General features: G+C 61.8%; 1 protein-coding gene across 1 annotated transcript in view; it reads right to left on the bottom strand.

The window, feature by feature from the left end:
* Window positions 1-8,959, bottom strand: part of MUC5B (mucin 5B, oligomeric mucus/gel-forming) — a 40,824-nt gene extending 31,865 nt beyond the window's left edge. The window contains exons 1-14 of the mRNA XM_028833012.2: window positions 8,840-8,959; window positions 6,275-6,331; window positions 5,742-5,813; window positions 5,142-5,403; window positions 4,881-4,995; window positions 4,628-4,718; window positions 4,246-4,352; window positions 3,066-3,267; window positions 2,550-2,675; window positions 2,037-2,154; window positions 1,752-1,890; window positions 1,298-1,408; window positions 861-930; window positions 303-440 (exon numbers count right to left, since the gene is read on the bottom strand). Of these exons, the coding sequence (XP_028688845.2) occupies window positions 303-440; window positions 861-930; window positions 1,298-1,408; window positions 1,752-1,890; window positions 2,037-2,154; window positions 2,550-2,675; window positions 3,066-3,267; window positions 4,246-4,352; window positions 4,628-4,718; window positions 4,881-4,995; window positions 5,142-5,403; window positions 5,742-5,813; window positions 6,275-6,331; window positions 8,840-8,909 (1,678 nt within the window). The 5' untranslated portion in view covers window positions 8,910-8,959. The remainder of the gene's footprint in view (window positions 1-302; window positions 441-860; window positions 931-1,297; window positions 1,409-1,751; window positions 1,891-2,036; window positions 2,155-2,549; window positions 2,676-3,065; window positions 3,268-4,245; window positions 4,353-4,627; window positions 4,719-4,880; window positions 4,996-5,141; window positions 5,404-5,741; window positions 5,814-6,274; window positions 6,332-8,839) is intronic.
* Window positions 8,960-17,182: the final 8,223 nt, after the last annotated feature.

Here is a 17,182-nt window from a genome sequence, read left to right as displayed (position 1 = left end):
CTGTCCCAGGATTCTGCTTCCAGAACCCTCTGCAGATAAGCCCCAGTGGGGGGCAGCCCCTGTGCAAAGCTGGCCTGAGCCAGGGCAGGGCTGCCCGCTCCATCCTCCCGGCTGGTTGCTTCCGGGGCCGCCAGTCAGATGTTGGCGTCCTGTGCTGGCGGCGCCAGGGTCTCCGCCATGCTCTGGGAGCAGCCCTCTCCCTTGTCCCCTGCCCGCCTCTGCCTGCCCCTCCCTGCAGCCTGGCGCTAGTCCAGGCCCCGTCCCCACTGGCCCTGTCCCCGAAGGCTCCTGCCCAGCCTCACCGCACATCTGGCCCTGGTGGGCGGGGTCCAGCCTGACAAACACCTGCATGAGCGGCACCAGCTGCACCAGCAGCTGCAGCCCGAGGCCTGTGTGCACTACGACGAAGAAGCTCGAGGGTGTGAACAGGGTGATGTTGGCTGCCGGGAGTGTGGGAGAGAGGCCGGTCAGGGGTGCAGGGCCAGATCTGGCCAGATTGGAGGGGCAGGGCATCCAGTGGGCCGGGCCACCCCACTGAGACCCGGGAATGAGACCCAGGAGTGGCCAGGAGCCCTCATGCTCCCTGTCCCAGGCCTGTGGCCACCAAGCCGGCTCAGGTGGAGACTCTAGGCTCCCCGACAGAGTGGGACTGAGCGAGCTGGATGTGGGTTCCCCACAGCTACCTGGATGGGAGCCTGGCATTCCCACTCTGCAGATGAGAAACCGAGCACAGGAAGCTCTTGGAGCTGCCCAAGGCCACGGAGAGCTAGCAGGGGATGGAGCGGACACTGCCCAGATCGTGGGAGCTGCCCCTGCTAGGAGGCGCCACCCGGCCCAGCCATCCTGGGAGAGCCACGTACCTGCCGACAGGGGCAGCTGAGTGTAGATGGAGTTGAGGAACACGCTGCCGTCTGCCTGGACCCGGATGGCCTGTGGGAGGAGGCGGGCAGGAGGTCAGCTCTGCGGAGGAACCTGTTCCCGACTCTCAAATGAGGGGGTGGCCTGCTCAGGGGCCCCCACTGGGGACAGCCCACAAGAAGCTCAGGCCTGGACCTGCGGTGGGCTCTGCATTTCCCTCCCGGGAGGGCCTGACCTTGGAGCTGGAGGGGGGACCTGACTTTGGGGCTGGAGGGGGGACCTGACCTGAGGGCGGGAGGGGGGACCCCACCTCGGGGCGGGAGGGGGGACCTGACCGTGCTCACTCCCTGCACATCTTCGCACGCCCCTTCCTGTCCCAGCCTAGGGCCCCAGCCAGGCCCTTACCGTGTCCCCGCCGTCCATGCTAAAAGTAACTCACCGTGTCCCCGCCGTCCAGGCTGAGCGTCACGGCCTTCAGGCAGTTCTCGTTGTCCGTCAGTCCACACTTCCGCAGTTCGGCCAGCACGGTGAAGCTGCCATCAGCACATTTCTGGGGGAAGGACCCACGCGTGCATTGGGCCTGGCTCGATGATGTGGGGGCCCCCCAAAAGCGTGCTGGGGACGCTCATGTGGGGGATGTGGCTCTGTGAGGAGGTGTCCCTTGGCACCTCTGGTCACCTCCCAGCCCCTTGTCTCAGGGCCTGGGGGCTTCTTGGCCCTGTGATGCTCAGCAGGGAGAACCACCCCTCTATGACCATCATGGGGACCCAGGGCTTCCCCCCAGCAGGAACATCCGGCCTTCTATGACCATCGTGGAGGCCTCCCCTGGGCGGAAGGGGCGTGAGGATCCCGGGAGGACCTGGGTGTCCGAAGACCCGGCCCTGTGCCCAGACCTTGGACAGAACGTAGCTGCAGTCGCCATGCAGGTCGTAAAGTTTCTCGTCGTAGGTGGTGATGTGGGCCCCGCCCTGCACGGAGCAGGTGCCAGGGCACGGCAGGTCCTGGCACTGCCACAGCCCCCCAGAGCAGGTGCTGGGGAGGGAGGCCATGAGCAGAACAGGCATGTCAGGAGGAGGTGGGCTCCACCCTCCACACCCCCACCCCAGGCAGAGGCTGGCAGGTGCACACCAGGAGCTCCACACCCCACCCCAGGCAGAGGTTGGTGGGTTCATAGGTACCAGGAGCTGCAGGTGGTGTTGACGGAGGCGCCCGGGCTGTAGGTGCGGCCGCCGTGGGTGCAGGGGCACTGCCCGAGGGGCAGGCAGCCAGAGTGCGTGACATCATCCAGCACCGTGCCTGTGGGGCAGGGCGTGAGGCAGGACCGGCCCATGCACGGGGGACACCAAGGTCAGAAGACCCCAGCCTTGGGGACAAGCCACCTCCCTCGGGGAGGAACTCCTGCTCCAGGACACCACCCCTGCCCTGAGCCCCACCCACTTGGATGAACACCAAGCACCTCTGGGCCTCAGTTTCCCTACCAGACCCAACTGGCTCATGGCACTGCTCTGCCTCCCTCCACGCATCGTCGGGTCTTCCGGCACCCTCCCAGCCAGTGCCCTTCCCACCCTGGGCCCTCTGGTGGGACCCTCTGGCATGAGGGGCTCTGCTTCCAGGCCTGATGAGGCTGGGGGCGGGGCTGGGAACAGGGACCTGAAAGCCCCCTGAGGGGGCCCAGGGCACGAGAGACCTGCCTGGGGGGCAGAAGCAGCCGTCCACGCAGTGGTCTTCGCAGAGCTGTGCGCGCTGGGGGTTGGAGCAGGTGTCCACGCAAGGTGAGCCACACTCCCGGTGCTGCATGTTGACGGGGCAGGTCCGGGCTGCACAAAAGGAGGCGGAGCTGGGCCAGGGGAAGGGCCCTGTACTGCCCGCGTGGTCAGCCCCAGCCACCTTCCACCGCCTTCCACTTGCCGCCAAGTCCAAAGAAGCCAGAGCTGGGCCTCAGGGTGGCCCTGATGCCCCTCATCATGGCAGCTCCTCCCTCCAGTCCCAGTCCCCGCCACCTGCACAGCCTCTTCTTCTCCTGCAGCCCCCGGAGGCACCATCCCCTCCTGGGGTCCTGGGGTGGCCTCTGCCCACTATGCCTGGGGTGTGTCCTTTGCCCTCCATCCCTGTCCCCCAGGCCTCCCCACCCGCCTATGGCCCCCAAAGCGTTCCCCCTGCCCCTTCTCTCCAGCGCAATCCTTGGCAAAGGCCCTGGGAGCACTCACGGCAGAGCTCAGGGCGCCTCCAGTTCTGCGGCTGGCCCCCCGCGTGGGCGCACTGGCGTGAGTATTCCACAAAGGTGGCGCACGGGCAGGTGGGGCAGCGGCACAGGTCCTGGGCGCAGGCAGCCAGGTACGGGGCAGTGTCCACCAGTGCGTGGCACTCCGCAAAGGCCGGCCCCAGCAGGGTGTGGTGGCAAATGCCTTCCTGGGGAGCACAGTGGGCCAGGCTGGTCACCCCTGCCCTCCATGGGGGCTGCCATAGTGCTGGAACAGGACCCATGGCAGGCCAGGCTGGGAAGCCCTCTCCTCATCAGGGTTTCTTGTACCCAGCCCCATCCCTTCCACCCACTGTGGCCATGTAGCTGCCGGTGCAGAGCTCTGCTTGGCCCTTGGGGGGTGACCCATGACTCTGAATCCCCTACCTGGGATGTGGCTGCCCACGGAGTGAGCGCTCAAGAAAGGTGCAGACCCCGCCCCAGGAGGCGGAGCCAAGGAGGGGAGGTGGAGGCCCCGCCTCTCTGAAGAAAGGTGCAGACCCTGCCCCAGGAGGCGGAGCCAAGGAGGGGAGGTGCAGGCCCCGCCCCAGGAGGCAGAGCCAAGGAGGGCAGGTGCAGGCCCCGCCCCAGGAGGCAGAGCCAAGGAGGGGAGGTGGAGGCCCTGCCTCTCCTGGTAGCCTGGCAAGTTCAGGGCAGTCCAGTGCTGAGTGTCGTCCCTTCCCAGGCCCCGGGCTGCTGGCTGTGGGGCCCAGCTCCCAGAGGGGCTGCTGCTGTCATTCAATGCCCAATTTAGGCTCAGAGATTCTGCTGATTTAGGGATCCTGGAGCCTCCAGGCCCCTTCTGAGTCCCCCTGCTGGTGGGAAGAGCTGGCTCCAGGCTCCCCAAGTACCCACCCTCAGCCCAGCCCGTGCAGCACGGGCCTATATTTGCTCGCACAGCTTGTCACACGCGTGGCCTGAGGAACACACACATCACCACACTTGGACAGTGTGTACCATGGAACTGAGCACACAGAGGGTGGCTGCCAGGCCTCCCTCCAACACCACCATCTCTCTTCCAGCTGGGAACGTTCCTCAGACCTCGGCCTGGCTCCCCCTGGACCTGGAGGCCGTCCCTGCCCAGGAGCGAGGGGCTCACCTCTGGAGGCCGTCCCTGCCCAGAAGCTGGGGGCTGGGGGGAAACTCACCTCATCTGTGCAGTTGCTGGCTGGCAAGGGCAGCGGGTCCGGGCACTGCTCCGTGGGCCCATCCAACTTCTGCAGGTTCCCAAACTGGAGCGGGGTCAGTCTGGCATCTGCCGGGAAGAAAGTAGGAGTGTGGTGGCTCTGAGGGGATCCTGGGGACAGGGTATGGGCTCCCACTTCCTGAGCCCAGGCCAGAGGACTCCCACTCCTGCCTAGGGCCCGATGTGCCCGAGGGGCGCTCCTCCCACCATGTAGGGCACAGCCCTTGTGACCCCTCCCTGCCCGGTGCCCGGTCTCCACTTCACCCCTCCCAGCCTCCATGGGACTGTGACCCTTGGCTGGCTGACATAATCGGTCACTGCCCCCTCGCCCAGGTGGCACTCACTGTGGGCATAGAACTCGTTGAAGGCTGGGAGGCCGTTGAAGTCCCCGCACAGGCCACAGGTCTGGTTGGCGTATTTGGGGTCCAGCTCCAGCTGAGGGTAGGGGAGGAGCAGCTCCAGCCTCAGGACTTCTGATCCCCCCACTGGCAACCTGCCCCAAGCCCTGGGACCCCAAGCCCAGGGAGGCATCCCTCGACCCCTGTGGGGGTTTTGTGGCCAGGCCTGGAGGGGCAAGGGACGAGAGGGCTTCCTCACCAGGGCACTGTCCTCTCCGTTCCACAGGAAGGTCAGGACCAGCCGGATGCTGACCTTGACGTAGTCCCCGCTCTGCTCCACCAGGAGCCCAGTGCGGCTGTAAGGCAGCTCCTCCCTGCACAGACAGCTGGGTCTCTCCCTGGGCCCTGGCTGCCTGCCCGCCCAACCCCACCCCAGCCCTGGCCCAGGTCAGACACGGCTGTGTGGGGAGGTCACACCACGTGGCCCGGCCCTCGCCTCTCCCCAGGGTGGCCAGCTCACCGCTGCCCGTTGACGAGGACAGAGCCATTGGACGCCTCTAGCACCAGCCCCTGGGCCTTGATGACAACACGGGTGACCACAGGCCTGGAGCCCACCAGGCCTCTGCGTAGCTGGACGTTGAAGTCCTCATAGGCGGCGCCGCAGTGCTCGGAGAACACGTAGTTGCAGAGGCCGGGGAAGCGGAAGACGTCACCGTCGAAGGTCTTGTAGTGGGAGTCGCCCCAGGTGCTGCACACCCGCCCGTTGTGTGCCGGGTTCAGGGCTGTGGGGAGCGTGGGATGAGGCCCACCCCCATGCCAGCCCCCCACGGGGTAGCCTCCCCTGGGCTGAGGTGCCCTGGTTTTTGGAGCAGAAAAGCCCATGGTCGGCTGCTGGCTGTGCCCTGCCTGGTTCACCCTGGGCTGCCTCTGTTTCGCTCGAAGACCCCTGACCCGTCCCCATCCCCCAGGGCGGCCAGTGATCAGGAGACCGCCCAGAGGGAGGACTCTGGGTCTGGCCCAATGGCCCCACCTGGTGGCAGCTGCACCCCTAGATCTGGGCCCCCACCTTTGGGGCTGGCAAACACCCCCTTCCCAGCCGGCAGGGACGGCGTCTGCTTACGGCTCAGGCTGGGGAAGACAGTGACGGGTGGAACAAAGCTCACACGCCGGGTGGGCGAGGCCATCGGGGCACCTGTGGGCGAAGGCCGGTCATCCCAGGAACGTGGCCGGGAAGGGGCAGCAGAGACACCCTCCCCGGGTCCCACCCTCCTCGCCAGCCACCAGAGTTGAAGGGGAGCCCGAAACTGATGGGCTAGGGGCAAGGCAGCCCCTTCACCCTTGGCCCTGTCTGCTCACAAACACTGCTGCCTTGTGTTTTGGCCTGTGTGCACACGTGTGTGTGCTGGTGCAAGTGTGGGCGCATGTGTGCCTGCACGTGTGTGCGTGTGTGTGTGCACGTCTCTCTGCTTTGCACTTTCCTCTTCTTTGGAGCGTCCAGCTCCGCCTCAGGTGCCGGGCATTGTCCTGGGCAGGGGACCCAGGGAGGGTCTCTGTCGGACGCATGGCTGCTCGGAGAAGCCTCTGTCTGCCCCAGGCCAAATCCCAGCACCTCCAGCCTGGTCAGGAACCCCCCACCCGAGCCTGGCCACGTACCGCCATCTGTGGTGTGCCCTGCACTGCCCCAGCTCGGCTCCGCAGGGCCCTGGGTCTCTGTGGGAAGAGGGGATGGGAGTCAGTGAGGAACCAGGTGTGGCTGCCGGCCACGAACCTGACCGTGGACCCGGCCACATCCCTGGTGCGGCAGCCTCATGTGGGGTCCACGGTGACGGTCTCCACGCTCTGCAGGGTCACCCTCACGGCACACTCTGGCCAAGGCCGGGACTCCTCCCCAGCCGCTCAGGCCACCGCAACCGTCAACCACAGATGCCTCCCCTGCCACTCAATGCTATGGAAAGCCTGTGGGATGGAAGCTTCCAGCAGGGAGCCCTGAGCTGCCCCCGGCACGACCTGCATCTGTCCAGAGACCCCAGCCCTCCCCAACTGACATGCGGGGATGGTGCCTCCTTCTGAAGTGATGGGGGAGAAAATGGAATCAGGAAAAGGCGTTGGCCGCCCAAGGGGGGATTCCGCCTCATCCCACACGTCCCCTGGAGAAGGACAAAGGCCAGCTTTGTTGGGAGGACACACTTGGAACCTTCCAGGCGTGACTTAGCAGAAACCTAAGCCCAGAACCAGTTTCGATCCCTAAGTCCGGGCGAGTGGGGCGGGGTGGGGGCAGGCCTCAGGGCTGTGAGGCTGTAGATACTGGGATGGCGCCAAGGTCCCCCAGGCTGACCACCGCCTCCGGGCAAGGCCTCACCCACCAGTCCCATGGAGGCTGGACTCTGGGCTGAGAGCCTGGGAAGAGGCAGCTCCAACCCCCAGGACTCTGAGGCCCCCTGGCCCCCAGGCCATTGTCTGCTCGGTTTGGGTTGGGGTGCCCCCTTCACCGGGCCCCAGAACTCCTCCCTGGAGCCTGATCAGAGATGGCCCAGCCCAAACCTGTGCTTCCTGGGGAGGCGGGAGGTGAGGCCCCAGCCCCCACAGCACGGTCAGGGCTCAGCGAGGGGCTGGCCCCTGTGGTTTGCGCTCTGGCCTGGCCCTGCCTGGCTTTTCCAGTCAGGTCCTGCTGACATCTGGGAACCACAGCAGGGGCCGCCTCCAGAGGTCCAGGTTGACTGCCTTTCCCAGAAGGCCAGCCGCTCCCTGTGTCCTCCACCCCAACCCCCAGCCCACAGCCCTGCCCACGTGTGCCGGCCCACTCAGCCACTCCCACGCACTGGCGCCCACCCCAGGCAGCCCCTCCCTATCCCAGGGAGCCCCTCCCCACCCCAGCAGCCCCTGCCTAGCCCCAGGCAGCCCTTCCCCACCCAGGCAGCCCCTCCCCACCCAGGCTGACCGCCCTTGGTCATCTGCTCCATGCCGTGCCCTCTTTGGACTGGGCCACCTGGGCCTCCATCTTGAGGCCAGAGAAGTGCCCGCCACCAGCCCTCCCATCACCCTGGGGTGTGTCCCCTAACGTGAAGCCGCTCTGTGCAGGGCCCACCTTGCCCCGGCCATAGGACGTGCATCTTGTGACTAAAGCACAGTCCCTGCCGAGGGCTTGATCTCCCCAACTTGGATGTGCATGGAGGACCAGAGGACGTGGGGGCTGACAGTCCCTGGGCCCTGCCTGCTCGGGTGAGGGGAGCCCAGGCTGCATGGCCTGGAAGAACTAGATGCAAGGATGTGGCTATTCTGGTCAAACCAGCACCCAAACCTTGTGGTCAGAGGCAGCTCCCCCCGGGCCCAGGCTGGGAGCCACTGGGGGAAGCCGCCTACCTCCAGCCCTGCTGACCACCCAGCCTCCCTTCCACAGACAGAGAGAGCCCCCGGGGAGCCTCGCCTGCCCAGCCCAGACCCCAAGCTTGGGAGGGGGTGGACAGCAGGGCAGGGAGGGACTGCAGCTGCCTCTTGGCCAGCCCGGCTGGGTGTCTCCAGGTGGCCCCTGGGGCCGCATCTTTCTCTGTTGACAGTAAGTATTAAAGCTGCGGCTCTGGCCAAGAGATGGCAGACGAGGGAAAATGCTTGGCTGAGAGCCAGGCAGCCCGTGCGGCCTGAGATGCCCGCAGATGACCTGTGGGAGTCACGCGTGGGTTGAGGCCAGGGCTCTCGCGGCTGGCTGTGTAACCCTTGAGGGTGGTGCCCTCACCTGCCCTGCCAGCTGTGATCCCCAGGCTGGTCGTGAAGGGCAAAGCCGGTCCTGGGCAGGGGCCCACACTAAGCCCACCCCTGCTTACTGTGATGCCTGGGCCTCACAGGGCTCCAGAGAGACCCGCAGCCGTGGCCCCCTCCCCCATTGCCCACTCCTGTCTCACCCCCAAGACCAAGACCCTTTCGGTGGTCTCCCAGGGTCCTTGCCCTGCAGTCAGGGGCCCAACTTCCCCTGGACATCCCATCCAAGCCAGTCCCTGAGTTCCCTGACACTGTGGGCCCATGGGGCCAGGGAGCTCTGTGCTGGGGACACGTAGGGTCCTATCGAGCTCTGTGTTGGGGACACATAGGGTCCCATCCAGGACACTCGGGATCCTAGGGGATCTGCCCGTCCACTCTGCAGGAGAAGCTCCCAGGCAAGCGGCCTGCAGAGATCCCCACCGTGAAGACGGCATCCTAGAGGGGGCTGAGTCGGGGGGCTCTTACCTGCCTGCTGCACCAGGAGCACGGCCGCCAGAGCCAACACCAGCGTCCGGCACGTGCTCAGGGCACCCATCCTGGGGACTGGCACAGGTGGGGGGCGCGGACGGGCAGGGAGGGAACTGGGCCGGGTGCTTGTTCCCCTGGGGGCCCCAGCTTATGTAGCAGGGAGTGTTGGCCCCAAGCCAGGCCAGGCCACGCAGGGCACCCTGCTCTTTCCCGCGCCCGCCACGTGTGTTTGCTCTCGGGGAGGGGCTGTGGCAGGGGAGAGGCCTGGATCAGGAAGGATTTGCAGCTCTGTGCCCTGAGGCCCAGGACGCCCCCACCCCCAGCAGCTTCTGAGAATCGGAAGGGAGAGGAGAAGGGCCCGTCCCGCCTGGCACCTTCCTAGATGGCAAAGCTGCTGGAGGGCAGGGCTGGCCTTGGGCACAGGGTCCCTGGAAACGGTGGTCAGCCAGCCTGTCTCACACTCGGCCCCACTCCGCTCCACTGGGAGGGAACCCCAGCCTCTGGGCAGCTCCCCCAGCCGCTCACCATGGGTGCCCGAGGCCCGGGGAGGGCCCACGAGGCTGGAGCTCCTCTCCGGCCACTGCTCAGCCAGCGGGAAGGCCGGGAGGCTCCTGCTCAGCTTAGGCGTGCACGTGGCCAGGATGCTCAGGCTGGGTGGCTTGTGGGGGTCCCTGGAGGAGGCCCCATTTCTGGAGATCCCAGCCCAGCTGACCAGAACCCCTTGAAGACCATGGGAGGTCTCTGGGCTCATCTGTTTCAAGGTTCATGTTCAAGGGGAAACTGAAGCCCAGAGTGTCCCCTGGCCATGCACATCGGGAGTCAGCCGTGCTCGTCCAATGCCAGCCCTGGTCCAGCCAGGCCAGAGGCTCCAGCCCTGAGTCCCATTTGGCCTCCACCTCACTCTGGGCCCCTCATTAACCTTGGCAGGGTTGAGGAAGCAGCGGCTCCTGGAGGTCCTGGACCTGCCCGGGGTCCTCAGCCTGCCCCAGGTGGGAGCCGCGGAAGCCTAGCACCTCACACTGGGGCTGGGTGGGCTTCCCTGGGGCCACGTGGTACACCTCCCCAACCAACGTCATCTACGGGGCAGACAGTGTCATCTACAGGACACTCCGTCCGCGCTGCAAACACCTCCTGCAAACGCCTCCTGCCCGTGTGCCCTGCACTTGAGACGCTCCCACCCTCTGGCTCCCTGGCCACCAGCGTCCTGAACGCTCCGTGACATGGACCCTAGGTTTCCGGGAAGCACCAGGTCGGGTGGTGTGACCTCGTCCGACCCCACGGGGACCCTAGGTTGGCCTCCAGGTCTGTTGTTTTGTTTGCGTAACAGTCCCCGCCACGGGGGCCCTGCGCCAGCTCCCCCGCGTTTGTATTTCTGAAGTTAAATTCTTAGAGGTAGAATTTCTGGGGCAAGAGGAAAGCCCATCTTCAAAGCTTCTGACCTGCCTCACACTCAGTAGGACGGCGGGGATCCAGAAACACAGGAAGTAAGAAGTGTTGGCAGAGACGTGGAGACCTGGCGCCCTGTGCCCTGCCGGTGGGGGTGACCAGCACCTCCACTCTGGGTCTGTCACCGGAAGAACTGAAGGCGGGTCATGAGGGACATTTGCACCCCCATGTTCACAGCAGCATCACTGACAAAGGGCAGAAGCTGCTCATGTGTCCTGGATGGAGGACTGGGCCAGCGTCGTGAGGCCGATCCGTGCGGTGGAATAGAGTTCAGCCGTGAAAAAGAGAGGCTGGCCCAGGCTGCTCCACGAGGGAAGCTGGGGACGCTGTGCCCAGTGAGGTAGGTGGACACAGAGGACAAAGGCAGAAGGGGCCGCTCGTGTGCTGCCCCTGGAGTCATGAAACCCACAGAAACGGAGCATGGACCGTGGGCGCCAGGGGCTGGCAGAGGGGATGGGGAGCTGGTGTTTCATGGGGACAGGGTTTCAGCTTGGGAAGATGAGAACATTCTGGAAACGGAGGGCGGAGACACCTGCACAGCAACGTGAATGGACCTGGCCCATTTTGCCATCTGTCACCCCCTCATGGCTGAGGCCCCCAGGCGACTCCTCAGAGCGCAAGGCCTGTGGCGGAAGCTGGGACCTGCCTTCTCCCTTTGTGGCAGTTTCTTTAACTCAGGGCACACCTTGGGCTTCTGCCTGGCCCTGTACCTGGGCTGGAGGAGGGTCTCCCAGATCTCAGCACAGTGCAGACCCCTGCTCCCCGCTCACTTCAGGGACTCCGGGGCCTGTGCTCCCCCCACCCCACCGACATCAATTCCAAAGCTGAAGTTTCCGAGGTCTCTGGGGTCTCCAAGCTCCCTTTCATATCCAGGCCGGGAGTCCCCGCTGCGGCACGGCAGGAGGGGTGGGAGGGAATGCCTGGGCCAGGGGGCCTTGAGGACGGTCTGGAGGGTGGGCCAGAGCCCCCACCCCTGGCTCATGACTGTGACTGCGCCCAGGCCCCAGCCAGACCCCTCTCCCTGGCCTACCTGCCTGCTCCAGGCCAGGCTGGGCAAATGTGGGGCTCCCTGACGCTGTGGCACCTTGTCCCTCGCACCCGGGGGGAGGGGTGTGCCCGCTGCCCGGGCCTCTACTGCAGACGTCCCCACGACACACCCACCCGGGTCTCCCACCTTGGCCACTAGCCCTTGTGGCCTCCCCACTCCGTGCCCACGGCTCCAGCTTACAAGCTGATGCCCACCTGGGTGCTGGGGCCAAGCCTGGGGTCTCCCCTGCTGGCCCCTACTGCCTGTCCCCTGCCCTCCCTGACCACGGCCAGTGCCTGTGGCCTTCATGGGGGCTGGCGGCCCACTGGGGAGCAGTCCCCTCACCCCCGGCTCCAGCATGCCGGGCACCTCTGCATCAGCGAGATGGCGTTTTCTCCGTGGCAGAGCTGGGACCCTCAGCGGCTCCCCGTCCCAGCTCAGTGCCTGTGGTCCAACCCTCCCCGCCTCCACCCTGGAAGAGCCTCGCCCGCCTGTGGCCACTGGCACGCAGTGACACCAAACAAGTGGGGGCCCTGACTCTGTCCTCGTCCCTCCCACTAGGCACCTCCCCGGGCAGTGCCTCCCACTAGGCTGTCCTCCCTTGGGGACTGGGCTGGGTCCGGGGCAGGGGTCCGAGGTGGACGTCAAGGCCACAGCTATTGAGACATCCCGGATGCGGCCCTGGGAGTCCGGCCTGTTTGCTCAGTGTGTTTGAAGAGTTTGCGTCTTCACAGTTGAAGGCGCTGAAAACAGGAGATAAAGGAAGGAAAGGGACGCAGCCGGTTCCTGCCAGGAAGGGGGGCCGGGCACAGCCTCCTGGAGCGCAGAGGAGCCTCCCACCTCGGATGTGCCAAGAACCTGCCCTGCGGCTCTGACGGGGTCTGAGCCAGGACCAGCCCTGGGCGGGTCACTGTCCATCATCTGGCCAGGGGGTAGTGGGGACAAAGGGGCGGCCTGGGTGACATGGAACCCAAGGGGGATTAATCCCGCCATGAATGAGGACCCACCTGGGACCTCACAGACCCCTCCAGAGGCCGTCCAGGCACCAGTGGTCAGAGCCACCATCTGCTCTCACCAGCTGTCCCAAGCCCAGCCCCTCAGCCCTGGGGGGCCACCTGGGGGGCTTGGCCACTGCAAAGAGTCATCCCTGGGGCTGGGGTCCCCAGGTGGCTCAGCCTTCCCCTCCCCCAACCACAGCGATGCAGGTTTGAGCTGGGCCCTAGTGTCCATCAGCTCCCAAGCACTGAGCCAGACCCTAGGGTCCGTCAGCTCCCAGGCACTGAGCCAGGCCCCAGCTCCACGCTGGACACCTGGGGTGTCAGGCACAGTCCAGGGGGTCACAAAGCAGGGATGGACTCTTGGTCTGCTCAGAGCCAGGCCCCAGGCTGTGCTGGGGACAGGGGGTGGTGGCTGTGTGGGACTCTCCACCTCGGCAGCCTCCTGCTCCCTGGCACGGGGGCCTCCCCCGGCTCCTGGCCACACCCACGCTCCTGGGGGCGCACCTGCTGATAGGCCGAGGGTCCCAGTGTGTTCCAGGCCTCGGGGCCCCTGGCGGGTGACGGGCTGCTTGCTCCTGGGTATTGGGATGGCCAGGCCCCTGGCCCCTGGCCCAGTACACCTGAGGAGGTGTCCAGCAAAGCCCAGGGGTCTCAGAACCAGTGCCTGGTGTCCAGAAGCAGCAGGTGGGGGCACATTGGGTCTTCACGGCCCTCAGACCCTGGCCCACTGAGCGACAGGCACAACTGGGGGCGCCGAATCACCTGGCAGGAGTGAAGCTGCGGGATGGCAGGACCTGGACATTCCAGTGCCCTGAGCTGCCCCTGCTCTAAGGATGCCCTGCACAGGGGCTGCAAGACACGGAGACCCCCCAGGACAGCCCCTGCCCTGTGTGAAGGCCTCGGCTCCCCCACCACCTGTCTCTGGTTTCTCCTGGTCTTTGCACAGACCCCCTTCTCTGCCTGTCTCCCCACCCGCTTCATTCCTGCCAGTTCCGAGGAGCCCCAGCTGGGTCCTGGTGCTGCCCTGGGCAGTGGGATTTGACAAGGACTAGAACAGAGTCCCCCCCCACTTTGAGGCTTCCAGTAGCGTGGCCTTTGCAGCAGCAGCACCAGCTTCCAAGGAAAGAGAGAGGATGGTCCTCTGGGTGGGGTGGGGGGGATGACGGCTGAGCTGCAAACCAGGGAACAGCAGGTGCAGAGACCCCGGGGCAGGGATGGACTCGGCCCCCTGGAGGGTCCGCATGCACCTGGTGTGGCTGGGACACAGGGGGCTGAGAGGAGCCAGAGGTGAGGGCAGGGTCAGGTGTGGGGAGGAGCCTGGGGGTGTGGGGCGAATTGATTGGATCATTTAAAGCAGGAAAGCTATAGGGCATTTTTCTAAAACAGTGGTGAAATGTATGTGACTTAACATTGATCATTTTAGCCTTGTTTGTTTGTTTGTTTATTTATTTATTGTAGAGACGAGGTCTCACTCTGTTGCCCAGGCTGTCATGAACTTCCAGCCTCAAGCGATCCTCCCACCTCAGCCTTCCAAAGTGCTGGGATGACAGGAGTCAGCCACCACACAACCCAATTTGCAATTTTTTTTTTTTTTTGAGATGGAGTCTTGTTCTGTCATCCAGGCTGGAGTGCAGTGGCTCGATCTCAGCTCACTGCAACCTCCGCCTCCTGGGTTCAAGTGAGTCTCCTGCCTCAGCCTCCCAAGTAGCTGGGACTACAGGTGCCTACCACCACGCCCGGCTAATTTTTGTATTTTTAGTAGAGGCGGGGGGTTTCGCCATGTTGGCCAGGATGGTCTCAATCTCTTGACCTCGTGATCCGCCTGCCTCAGCCTCCCACAGCGCTGGGATGACAGGAGTAAGCCACTGTGCTGCCCATTTTGCCATTTTTAAGTGAATGTAGGAGCATTAAGTCCACTTACATTTTCTTCCAACCATCCCCACCACCCACCCCCAGAGCTTTCCCATAGTCCTGCACTGAAACTCTGTCCCCATGAAATACCAGCTCCCACTCCCCGCCCCGAGCCCCACGCATCCACCAGCCTCACCTCTCTCTGTAAGTTTGGTCCTCTAGAGGACCTCGTATAAATGGACTCACACAAGACCCGTTCTGGCGTGACTGGCTTGTTTCACGGAGCACGATGTCCTCAAGCCTCATCCGTGTCGTTGTCTGTGTCCAGGTCTCCTTCCTTGTTGAAGGCAGAGTCACTTTCCACTGCGTGAATGGGCCCCGCTGGGTTCATCCGTTCACCCGTCGATGGACCCTCAGGTTGCTTCTGCCTTTGGCTTTGTGAATAAAGCTGCAATGGACATTGCAATGTGCCCAGGAATCCGAGTCCCTGTCTCCAGTTCCTCAGGTAAGAGTCCCTCTGGCTTGGAGTGGAATGGCTGGGTCACACGGTCAGTCTATGTTTGGCTTTCTGAGCAGCTGCTGGACTGCCCCACGGCGGCTGTGCTGTTTTACACTCCCGCCAGCCGTGCACAGCGGTTCCAATTTCTCTATATCTTCACCAACACTTGTTATCTTTTTAAAAAAAAAATTACCACCTGATATTTCCATGTGGTCTGGACTTGCACATCCCTAATAATTAGTGATGTCGAGTGTCTTTGTATGTGCCTATGGGCCATTCGTACATTTCCTCTGGAAAAAATGTCCATTCAGGCCAGGCGCGGTGGCTCACGCCTGTAATCCCAGCACTTTGGGAGGCTGAGGCCGGTGGATCACCTGAGCTCAGGAGTTCGAGACCACCCTGGGCAACATGGTGAAACCCCATCTCTACTAAAATACAAAAAATTAGCCAGGCGTGGTGACAGGTGCCTGTGGTCCCAATTACTCGGGAGACTGAGGCAGGAGAATCACTTGAGTCCAGGAGGTGGAGGTTGCAGTGAACCAAGATTGTGCCACTGCACTCCAGCCTGGGTAGCCGAGCGAAACTCTGTCTCAAAAAAAAAAAAAAAAAAGAAAAAGAAAGGAAAAGAAAATCAATTGATCATATATGCCAAGGGTTATTCCTGGCTCTCTGTTCCAATCCATTGGTCCATATATCTGTCCTTACGCCAGTACAGGGACTACTGTGGCGTTGTTATGCGTTTTAAACATAAGAAGTATGAGTCCTCCAATTTTGTTCTTTTGAAAGACTATTTTGGCTCTTCAGGGTCCCTTGAGATTCTATACAAAGTTTAGCATGGATTTTTTTTTTTTTTTTTTTTTTTTGAGACGGAGTCTCGCTCTGTCGCCCAGGCTGGAGTGCAGTGGCCGGATCTCAGCTCACTGCAAGCTCCACCTCCCGGGTTCACGCCATTCTCCTGCCTCAGCCTCCTGAGTAGCTGGGACTACAGGCGCCCGCCACCTCGCCCGGCTAGTTTTTTGTATTTTTTAGTAGAGACGGGGTTTCACCGTGTTAGCCAGGATGGTCTTGATCTTGTGACCTCATGATCCGCCCGTCTCGGCCTCCCAAAGTGCTGGGATTACAGGCTTGAGCCACCGTGCCCGGCGGATTTTTTTATTTCTACACAAGTACCATGAGAATTTTGATAAGGATTGCATGGAATCTGTACCACCTTTGGGCAGTGCCGTTACCTTATCAACATTGTCTTCAAATCCATGAACACAGGATGGCTTTCCACTTTATGTCTTTAAATAATTTTTTCAACAATGTTCTGTAGTTTTCAGTGTGCGGATGTTTTGCCTCTTTGGTTATGTTTATTTCCTAAGCATTTTATTCTTTTTGATGCTATGTAAATGGAACTGTTTTTCTTTTTTTCTTTTTTTTCTTTTTTTTTTTTTTTTTTTGAGACAGAGTCTCGCTCTGTCACCCAGGCTGGAGTGCAGTGCCTGGATCTCAGCTCACTGCAAGCTCCGCCTCCCGGGTTCCCGCCATTCTCCTGCCTCAGCCTCCTGAGTAGCTGGGACTGCAGGCACCGCCACCTCGCCCGGCTAGTTTTTTGTATTTTTTAGTAGAGATGGGGTTTCACCGTGTTAACCAAGATGGTCTCGATCTCCTGACCTCGTGATCCGCCCATCTCAGCCTCCCAAAGTGGAAACTGTTTTTCTTAATATCCTTTTCCCAATGTTCATGGCTAGTGTATAGCAATTGCTGAATGCTTTAATCAGCTTGAATAGTTTTGGGGTGGAATTTTGGGGGATTTCTATATATAATATCATGTCATCTGTGAACATAGTAATGTTGCATCGTCCTTACCAATTTTAGTTTCTGTTATTTCTCTTTCTTGCCTTACTGCCCTGGCTAGAACAATGTTGAATAACACTATGTTGAATGCAAATGGTGAACACAAGCCTTGGTGTCTTTTTCCCAATTTTAGAGGAAAAGTTTTCAGTCTTTCATTGTTGAATATGGGGTTGGCTGTGGGCTTTTTACATATGGCCTTTATTATGTTGAAGTAGTTTCCTCCTATTTCTACTTGGTTGTTTTGTCTGGGTTTGGTTTATTTTTAACCATGAAATGGTGTTGAATTTTGGCAAATGCTTTCTCTGCATCAATTGAAATGATCATGGGTTTTTTTCCCCTTCATTCTATTAATGTGGTGTATTTCAATGGTTGCTTTTCGTATCTCGAACCATCCTTGCAGTCCAGGAACAAAACCCATTTGATCATGGCATAGAATCCTCTTAAAAAGTTCCTGAATTGAGTTTGCTAGTATTTTGCTGAGGATTTTTTTCATCAATGTTTTTAAGGGATATTGGTCTTTAGTTTTCTTTGTTTTCTCTGCTTTGGTATCAGTGTGGTGCTAGCTTCATAGAATGACTTAGGAAGTTGATATGGGTGCTGTTCTCAGGACAGCAGATAAATCTCAAGGGATCTGGTGGTTTTATAAAGGGCAGTTTCCCTGCACACACTCTCTCCCCAGC

The sequence above is a fragment of the Macaca mulatta genome, chromosome 14, assembly GCF_049350105.2.
Source record: "Macaca mulatta isolate MMU2019108-1 chromosome 14, T2T-MMU8v2.0, whole genome shotgun sequence".
Taxonomy (NCBI): Eukaryota; Metazoa; Chordata; class Mammalia; order Primates; family Cercopithecidae; genus Macaca; species Macaca mulatta.
Note: the sequence above shows the minus strand (reverse complement) of the source record. Positions and strands in the feature narration are given on the sequence as shown.